Source organism: Psammomys obesus, unplaced genomic scaffold, assembly GCF_907164565.1.
Source record: "Psammomys obesus unplaced genomic scaffold, mPsaObe1.curated_primary_1811, whole genome shotgun sequence".
NCBI classification, from domain to species: Eukaryota; Metazoa; Chordata; class Mammalia; order Rodentia; family Muridae; genus Psammomys; species Psammomys obesus.
Genome location: NW_026591396.1, coordinates 27094 through 37543, shown reverse-complemented (window position 1 = coordinate 37543; position 10450 = coordinate 27094). Strand labels below are relative to the sequence as shown.

The window sequence follows — 10450 nt, the reverse complement described above, 5'->3', positions numbered from 1 at the left end:
TTTACTACACAGTGTCATGGCCATTCAACATTGAAGATTTTTATACTCCTCTTGATTGTTAAATAATTATGACTTCTTTAATGACTTAGTGAAAGAAACAATTTCAGAATTTCTACATTTTCCTATACTAATGAAAAATTAGACTTAGCTATTTCAGTTTCATACTTACCTGTGACTCATTTAAGGTGATAAAACAGGCCATGACAAGCATAAACTAATTTAAAAAGATAAGGTTTATTGCAGTAGAAGGGGTTTGGGGGGAATTTGGGATTATTTATGCAGCATATAAGTTAGCCACTTCTTTGGTATATTGATTTTCTTGCATTTTGAGGAAGGAAAATGGGCTACAATTTCCTAATGATATGCTTCTGGTTTATAGATCGTTCTTATATGCGACTAACAGAAAAGGAAGATGAATCACTACCAATAGATGTAAGTTGGTAATTTATATTCCACTAAATACATATTTAAAATCAGCCACTTTGCTTTTGTTATCATTTTCAAGCATCATATTCAGGCATCTGTTACCTCTTTTTTTTTTTTAAACTAGGGTCTCACTGTGTAGGTCTGGCCAGCTTGGAACTTGTTATGTAGACCAGGCTAGCCTCAAACTCACAGAGATTTACCTATTTCTGCTTCTGCCTCTGCTTCCTGAATGCTAGGATTAAAGGCCTGTGTTACCTCACCCAGCAGTTACTTGCTTTTATCACTCTGTAAAATAAAAAGATTTTGAAGTGTTAAAAATTTCTATTTGATCCTTTTGTTCAGACATGGTGCCTCAACACGTATAATCATACGTGTTTGAGTTTGAGGTCAACATGGACTACAGAGTACGACCCTTTGTCAAAAAAAGCAAAAACTAAAGAAGGAAATGGGGGTACCATTTCAGAAGTTTCTGTATTGACAGTAGAAAATGGTCTTTTAAAATGTTACTTGGCTCAAGTTTTTATAAAAATTCCTTTTTAAATATCTTATTATGTGTATAGGTGTTCATGTCACAGCACAAGTGTGTAGGTCAGAAGACAGTCAACAGGAGTGAGTTCTCTTCTTCTACCATGTGGGTCCCAAGGGAAAAAAAAATCTCAGGTCATCAGGCTTGGTGGCAAGTGTCCTCACCCTCTCAGTCATTCCACTGGCCCAATACTTCCTTTTAAAAATGAAGTTTAAGCCTTTTCACCAAGATGGCACCAAAAGCGAAGAAGGAAGCTACTCCTGCCCTTCCCAAAAGCCGAAGCCAAAGAAGCTAAGAAGCCAGTGTTGAAAGCTGTCCATTGCCACAAAAGGAAGACGATCTACACATTACCCAACCTTCTAGAGGCCCAAGACCCTGCATCTACGGAGACAGCCCAAATACCCTCAAAAATGTGCACCCAGGAGAAACAAGCTTGACCACTATGCTATCATCAAATTTCCCTTGACCACTGAGTCAGCCATGAAGAAAATAGAGGACAACACACTTGTGTTCATTGTGGATGTCAAGGCTAACAAGCACCAGATCAAACAGGCCATGAAGAAACTCTATGACATTTATGTGGCCAAAGTGAATACACTGATAAGGCCTGAGGGAAAGAAGAGGTGTATGTTCAGTTGGCTCCTGATTATGATGCTCTGGATGTTGCTAACAAGATTGTGATCATCTAAACTGAGTCCAGCTGGTTAATTCTAAAATATACTTTTTCCACCATAAAAAAAAATAAAGTTTAAAAACAAGCAACGCTGACTCTATATTATTTACAGATAGGAATCAAAGATAAAAATTAAGGCAGAGGAAGATCTCTGTGAGTTCAAGGTCAGCCTGGCCTACAAAGTGGTTCCAGGACAGCCAAGGCTTCCCAGAAAAACCCTGTCTCGAAAAACCAAAAAAGAAAAAAAAATATTAAAGAAGGTGGTTTTTAACTTGAATTAGTACCTATTTCCCATTTGACTTAGTTTATTTTTGTTATTAGATTTAAACTTAGAAACATTGTAAGTTCTTTGTAACAGAACTAAATAATAGGTGTGAAAATATAAATTAATCATTCAAAATTAAAACAATAGCAGCAGCAGGACTTATCTCATTCCCTGGAAACTTTACATTTTCCCCTAATACTTTAAGGATTTTACGCTTTTTTAAAATGTTTTACCTAACTGAAAGAGCTTTTGAGCTGGTAAGATGCTTCAGTGGTAAAGATGTCTAAGTGGGTAAAGACACTTGCTGCCAAACCTAATGATTTGAATTTGATCCCTGGAACCCACATGGTAGGAGAGAAGCAACTTCTGCAAGTTGCCTCTGACTTGAATGAACCCTTATACTGTGGCACCTATGCTTCCCCTATCTATAAATAAATAGGAAGCAACAAAATTAAGGTTAAAACCGGATCGTTTTAAAAAGCATTATGCATGTGTGTGTATAGTTTAAAAATTGTTTTTGAAATTAAAGTATAATTATCTCCCCATCCTTTCTTCCCTCTAACACTTCCCATGCACTCATCCCTTGCCCTTACTCAAATTCATGGCCTGTATTTCTTATTGTTACATACATGCACACACACACACACACACATAGTGTGTGTGTGTGTGATTTCAGGGATGACCATGGGGCCTTAGCCCTAGACAAAGAAGCACAGACAACTAAGAAATGCTGAGAGTAAGAGAAATAGCCTTTACCAGGGAAGAACCCCCAAATTCTCTATCCATTCCTAAGCTTGTATGTAGTCTTGTAGTTAGCTAGCTGTGTTTTGTGGAGACAGTCTGTGTGGCTAGCACTGAAATTATAGGTAGCCAAGCCTGGCCTTGAAATGCTTGATCTGTTGCCATCATCTCCTGAGTGCTGAGAGTACAGGCATATGCCCCTACCCTCACTTTATAGTTAGCTTTTCATGGATATACTTTTTCTGGAACGTATATTTTCATGCCAATTCATTCATCCACCGCATTCTTGCTAACTGTGTTGTATGAAAGACAATCTCAAAAAGTTTTTTTTTTTTTTAAAGACAATCTCCTTGGATGTAACTCAGTAGAGTGTTTGCCTACCATACATAGATCACTGTGTTTGATTCTCTATACCCAAAATTTGGGCATGGTGGCACACACCTAGCACTTGGGATGTAGAAACAAGAGGCTCAGAAGCTCAAGGTTTTCCTCATTGAACATTGAACTGGGTCCCTGTCTTAATAAAACAAGACAATCTCTTTAGTATATTGGTGGTTGGAATGTAAAGTAACAATTCAGATGTCATTGGGTTTTAATTTAGATAGTAATAACTTGTGGCTAATTTTGTCTCTGTTTATAAATAAAGCTACAATATATGTGGCTGTTAACTCATCCTTTCACCTTTTCTTTTTGGTAGATATATACAAACATACGCTCATTTATATCAAAAAGAATTTTCTCATGATTATCAAAGGGCAAACTTTTAAAAATTCATATAATCATAATTAAGAAAATAGACTCAAAATCCTGTGTTGGTTAATTTCAAACATAAAACATTGTTGCTTGTACAACCTGTTTGGAAAGCAGTTTGGTATTATATTATACATATGGACACATATGTATTCTGTACTCAGAGTTTCCATTCCTGTGTACCAGAAAAGATGTAGAAATATTTGTTGGCCTTGTAAAAATAACAGGAAACACCCCACATTCCCAGCAATAATGAAATAAATTACGGTTTCATATGATGGGTAGTAAACACAATGAAAAGGAATAGACTGCTGCTGTGGAGATGAAATCTCACAAACAATGTTGAGGGAAGACAGCTCGACTCAAAGGAATGTATTTGAGTGCATTTAAATGAGATTCAGAACGAGTAAAAGTAAACACTAATGTGTTTTAGAGAGTCATAGATTATTCAAAAACAAAAGGAATACTGTCAAGAATAACAAGGAATGGATTAATACACAATTTGGTATAATAGTTAACTTTGAGAAGAAAGGAAAGGAAATAATGTGAGAGGGACTTGGACGGTTCTGGGAAGCCATGTTTGGTACCTGTAATGGATATATCTGGAAAGCCTGATGCAGGAGGATTATGAGTTTAATTCCAACTTGGAATGTATAATGAGACCCTGTTTCAAAGAAAGGAAGAAGGACTAAAGTGTAGTTGGTTGGTGGGTATGTGATACCTTTTTATTGCTTTTCTTTATATTGTGCTTGTATGCTTTGTGCTCTCTCTGATACTGAACAGAAACAAAATAACAAATGAGTTTTAATTGCTCTTGGAAACAGACAGTGTTTGGTACTTAAGTTCTAAGAGGCTTAGTGCCATTCAGTACTTGGTGATTTAGCTTCTCTGAGCATGTTGCTAAGGTCATTTCCTCAAATCTCAGATATGTTATTATACTTAAGAGATTTTATTGTATCTGAATACAAATCATTTCAAGTAAGACTTGACTCCTTGATGCGTGGTACTGAGGAATGCTTGTAGAAGTTGCACAGAGGGGAAAAGTGGATGGTCAAATTTTCAAATAGTATTCAGATACTATTTGTTAATCTGCATCTTTATACTCGCAGATAGTTCTTCAGACACTTCTGGCCTTTGCAGTCACCTGTTATGGCATAGTTCATATCGCAGGGGAGTTCAAAGACATGGATGCCACTTCAGAATTAAAGAATAAGTAAGTCCCTTTTCAGAAGCATTTAACTTCAGAGAGATTTGTTTTTTGCGCATGAGTCATAGCGTGCTTTCATCTACATAAAATCCGGTTTTATTTTTATCTTCTGGTTATGTAGTTTATAGGGGTAATGAGGCAAAAATATTAAGTCAGTGTTTGGTATCATAGGACAAGTAGAAGTTGAAAGCCAGGTATGATGGCACACGCCTGTAAGCCCAGCAGTCTTGAGAAGTGAGAAGCAAGCCAGGTGCAGTGATACACGCCTGTAATCCCAGCACTCAGGGAGGCAGAGACAGGTGAGTTCAATGCCAGGAGCCTGGTCTACAAAGTGAGTCCAGGACAGCCAAGGCTACACAGAAAAACCTTGTCTAGAAAAACTAAGAGAGAAAGAGGGGAGGGAGAGGGAAAAGAGGGAGACGGAGTGAGGCAAGAAGCTGAAGTATTGTGAATTCCAAGACATTCTGGGAAGACCCTTCAATCAATCGATCAATAAGAAGAGTAAAAACAAGGTATTAGATTGTAGTTCCTGCTAGTAGCCTAAAAGTAATGATTTATTAGAATGTGATTATAGGTGGATGAGAATAGGTGTATTGAAAGATAATAGCTCAGAAACATTAACTAGGTTCCTTGCCTGCTTTTCCTTCCTGTCTACTCCTTTCCTCCCTGTCTTCCCCCCATTCCTTTCTTATGCTTTTATCCTCTTGTTCCAGCTTAGTCTTTGAAAAAACAACTGATTTTTCTGTTTCCTCTCTCATTTGAACCTAATCTTGACTTAAGCTCTGCCCTCAGTCCTATTTCTATATCTGGATTAAATAATATCGCTATTCAGCATTTTTCTCCTGTTTTTGTTTGTTTGCTTGCTTTCCTGCCCCATATTTTTACTTCAGTTTCTTCAATTCCATTTCTGGACTTTCCCTACCTTCCTTATCTAGAAATAATAAGTAAGGCTTTATAGTATTTTCATAGAAGGATTCATAGTAAGCATCTGTATACTGGAGGAAGTTCCTCCTTCTCCATTTACTTCATTATTTCTATGTATCTTAAGATTATTATTTCTCAGGCAAGAAGCCAGGAAAGAAAGGAGCCAAACCAAATGGCTCCTTTTGTAGTGGGTAGTTGAGTTTGGCCAATGGTACATACAGAGGGCCAAAAGGAAAATTTCATTTTACTTGAAAAACAGATCTGTGAAATATCTTATGGCTTGAAATGTCTATGGCTTAGGGCCTAAGAGGTGCAGTTATGTTGCTGGCATTTGAAAGATGGTTTATTATAAGCTACTGTTAGGTTTACAGAGGTGATTGAAGTTTACCTAGTATTCATTATTATTGATAGGCATCCCAGAAGGAATAGCTGAAGAAAAGAAAGTCAGACAACTTTATTGTTATTTCCAAGTTTCTTACATTTTCTGTATAGTAAAAATATGCAATACAGTGTGATTATCATTTGTAGTCTAATCTCAGATTTATTCTTATTTTAAAAATGTAATTTACAGCAAATTCATAATTCATTAGAAGCCTACTTACTTTTCAAATGGGCCTTTATAAAGGTTTATGTGAAAATTGGTGCTTTTTTTTTCTTTTAAGGACATTTGATACCTTAAGGAATCACCCATCTTTTTATGTGTTTAACCATCGTGGCCGAGTGCTGTTCCGGTCTTCGGATGCAACAAATTCTTCAAACCTCGATGCATTGTCCTCTAACACATCGTTGAAGTTAAGAAAGTTTGACTCACTGCGCCGTTAAGCTTTTTACAAATTAAATAACAGGACAGATACAGAATTGAGTATTGGAGTTTGGGGTGTAAAACACTCCTCCCAACATCAGTATTTATATTGCTGTTTCAGAGCTAGTTAAAATAATCTATGGCCCTTGTTTGTACATTGTTGATCAAATTAAATGGTGTATAAGTTATCTGTGAAATGAGTCTTTGAACTTTCGTATAAAGTTTTTGTTCATTTGAAACAGTTCTCATGTTTTGTAAAAGTCACTGTTTCGAACACATTTCCCTGAAAAAAATGTTAGGATTTTCATGATTATTTATTTTCAAAGATTTTTTTCTTTTGCACTACAGATTTTAGGAATCCTAGGAAATCATGTAATACCTGCATTTTGCAGCACAGGACTCAAATGGTCTTCAGTTCTTATCAGACCAACTTCTTTAAGAAGACCAAAATGGTGACTTCACAGTTTTTTTTTGGGGGGGTCCCCTAAAAAGTGACTCTACTTTTACAGATACTTGCCAATTTTTACTTTATCAATGGTTTCTCTCTGGACCCAAGTCCCAGATACCTTTTAACATCAGCTGTCTTGTGTCATCACTTCTGAGACTCTGTGTGCAGTGAGCAATTTTTGTGTCTGAAATTCTATCATAACATATGTATTTAACAAATTCATCATGCTGTAAAATTACTCATGTTGTTTTATTGTAAAAATTTCATTGAGTGTATAATGTAAGACTAGTTGAAAGTAGACCAAAAAGACAATTTGTAATTTCATTATCTTGCCTATGTAGAATAGTATCAATTGAGGAAAACTGATCATCATTAGCCAGTTTCATTCAAAGTCTATTGGTTTATTTCATACTAAACTAGTGAATTAGTAAAAAAGAAAGGAAACGTCTCATTTAATCTAAAGGCACATGCAAAGAAATCGAGCCAAATATGTTCTAAATATTTGGAGTTAATCACTTTAAATTCTCTTAGAAAAATTAAGGTCATCTAAGAAGTTGTTTTGCAGCTTCTGACCAAGAGCTGGCTTGGAGTTTTCCATCTTCACTCTATGGTGCTGAAGGTGAGGATAAGGACATGGCATTGAATGTTTTTCACAGGCACTAATTTTACTCTTAGGAAAATTGGAGTAGCTTTTTCAGCTAGAAAACTAAGAAGCTCAACATTACTTTGTAGAGATCATTGCTCTCCACAAGCATGAACACATTACTTTTGTTAAATTATATAGGTATAAAGGGAATTACTGCAGATTTTGATAGGAAACCCACCTGAAGCTTTTTGTTTGTTTCAGGCAGGGTCTTGATATCAGGATGCTCTTTTACTTGGAGTTTTTTTTTTTTTTTTTTTTTTTCATTAGGATGATGCACAGCCTCAAAGGACAAGATTATTTTGTCATTTATTTGTTTCTGTTGTTTTTGTTGTTTGTTTGTAAACAGGATTTTATATAACCTGAGCTAGCCTCAAACTCACTTATGTAGCCAAGGATGATCCTTATGCCTCCACCTCCTCAGTGCTAAGGTCATAGGTGCTGCCATTCTATCTGGTTTTCTAGGTCCTGGGGACTTGACCCAAGTCCTTATGCATGCTAGGCAAGCACTGTACCAGCTGAGCTATATCCCGGGCCCTTGATGTTGGATTGTGATTTTTTAGTTTTATTTTGCTACCTAAATCTATGGAATACTGACTCTGTTCTCTACTGAGAACAAACTCAGAAATCAGCTGATTGCCTATAATAATTTAGAAATAGGCTAAAAATGGGTGTGGTGGCATGTGCTTGTAATCCCAGCACCTAGGAGGCTGAAACAGGATCACAAGTTTATGGCAAATCTGAGCTATATTAGTGAATCATTGTCTTAACTCCAGGCTCCTAAAAACCTGAATCCAAGGACTAAGGTGATATAATGGAATGAAAATGGCATGCAGAAGCTTTTCTGCCATTCTTCACAACTATTACTTGATTGAAGAGCCTCTTGTTTTTTTTTTTTTTTTTCTCTTTGAGGGCTGTTTTCTCCTCTTAATGTGTTTTCCTAGCAACGTTACTGATAATTAATCTACATTCTTTTTAATTTCATTCTTTAAAGGGTATAGTTGCCAGCTGTGGCTCATGTCTGTAACCCTAACACTCAGGAGGTCAAGGCAGGAAAGTTGTCATACAAGTTCAAGGCCAGATTAAAATACATAGTGAGACTTACCATTAAAGAAGTTATACAAATTTAAAAGGGCATAATTAAATAACTTTATTTACTCACAAAATTGTGTAACCACTTGATAAATCTAGGCCATTTCACTACCCTCAACGAAATCCTGTATTCTTTAGTTGTCACCTCTAATTTCCTCCCAGTGTGTCCCGCCTAAGTCCTAGGAAACCAATAGTCTATTATATGTATAATCTTATCATTTACCATAAATGAACTGATGCAATATTTAGTCATCTGCAACCAGTCTCCTAAATGTGGTTTCCTATGTGGAGTGAATGTTCAACTTGAGAACCCAGAACCCAATACAGTGAAAGGAAATGATTGGGAAGCTGGAATTGTAAATCTGTTAGAATGCTTGCCTAGCATGCACAAGGTCCTAGGTTCATCCAGAGTATCACAGAAAAAGTAGTTGGTAAATCAATGGATTTAAAGAGGGAAAGCCAGATACCTCACAGATTTCCTGGTTAATCTTATTATATAGAATAGTTTTCCTCCTAGCCAAACATCCTTTCTGTACTACTGCTTCTAACATTCATTCTAGGTTCTTCTTTCTTTTCTTTTCTTTTTTTTTTTTTTTTTTTGGATTTTTGAGACAGGGTTTCTTTGTGTAGCCCTGGCTGTCCTGGAACTCACTCTGTAGACCAGGCCAGCCTCAAACTCAGAGATCCACCTGCCTCTGCCTCCAGAGTGTTCAAAAGCATGCACCTGCCACCACCCAGCCTATTTAGTTTCCACAATGGATATTAAAATTTATTCTTACCTACCCAGGCAATAAAATCATGCTAAAAACAATGCTGAAAATTTAGCAAAAAAATTGACATGGTAAATTTAGACATGTCCACCTTTGTGGACAGCTTGTATACCTCAGACCAGATAAATACCCCATTTTGTTTTAATTTGACTTCATCGAATTTCTGCTATCTTCTTGAACTATGGTACTATAGGACTAAATCAGATTTGGGTGCATTGTGGCAGTGCTAAGTGTGTTCAGTACAGTACAGAATTTTATTTACAGTACTGTGTGATAGTCCATTACTGCCTAGGGTAGTTGAAAAACTGTGATATGGTATAGTGCTAGGTAAGCCTATAGCTGACATGACCTCAGTGACACTCAATAATAGACATACACTCATTCAGAGTTTTTCAGAATGCAGGAACACACTTCATAACCAGGGAACTAGCCAAATCCTATGAGCTAATACCTCAGCTACAGGGAATAAAGATTATGAATTGATGGCAAGTATGCACAGTAACTACCGAATAATTGCTTCCTAAGCACTTGTGGCATACTGTTGAATGATATAACAGCATCTTCCTGGCTGGACTTTACCTGTTTCCACGATGTATCAGTTACTGTTGTTTGTGAGCCTTGATGCCTGTAACATCAATAAACCCGTTTTTAGATATATTTTCTCTCTCTAAATGACCTTTCCTTGTCCAATAAATAAGTGATTGTCTCACCTTGTTTGGGGTAGTGTTTTTTGTTGTTGTTGTTTGTTTTTAACTTTTGATCTCATTTCTTAAGTTTCTGTCCCCCCCAAAAAAATAAAGCCATGAGCTCACTTTATGGTATTGTATGTTTTTCTAGCATGATGCTGTTTTTAATGTGTACTTTACTTTTATATGTAAAATCTTCCTTAAATATTTTTTTTTTTTAGTTTTTGAGAATACAATTACATAATCTCTCCCTTTCCTTTACTTTCTCCAACTCCTTCTGTGTACCTTCTTTGGCACCTTTCGATTTCATGGCCTCTTTTTATTTGTTTTGTTTTACATACATATTTAAAACAACGTCTCATTTAGCCCATATTGGCCTCAAATTCCCTACATAATCAAAGCTAGACTTGAATTCCCAATCGCCAAAGGCCAAGATCAACTGAGGTGGGGCGTAGAGTCGGTGATAATTATCTTGCATCTGCCTCCTAAGTCCTGAA

At 36.4% G+C, this 10450-nt stretch overlaps 1 protein-coding gene across 1 annotated transcript; it reads left to right on the top strand.

Moving 5' to 3' along the window:
* Window positions 1–379: 379 nt before the first annotated feature.
* Window positions 380–9980, top strand: Mmgt1 (membrane magnesium transporter 1; the record flags this gene model as incomplete). Its single annotated transcript, XM_055610078.1, is given in 3 exon segments — window positions 380–432; window positions 4491–4594; window positions 6175–9980. Coding segments are annotated over 3 exon segments (317 nt in total), but the record flags the coding sequence as incomplete, so codon positions are not given.
* Between the last annotated feature and the right edge of the window lie 470 nt (window positions 9981–10450).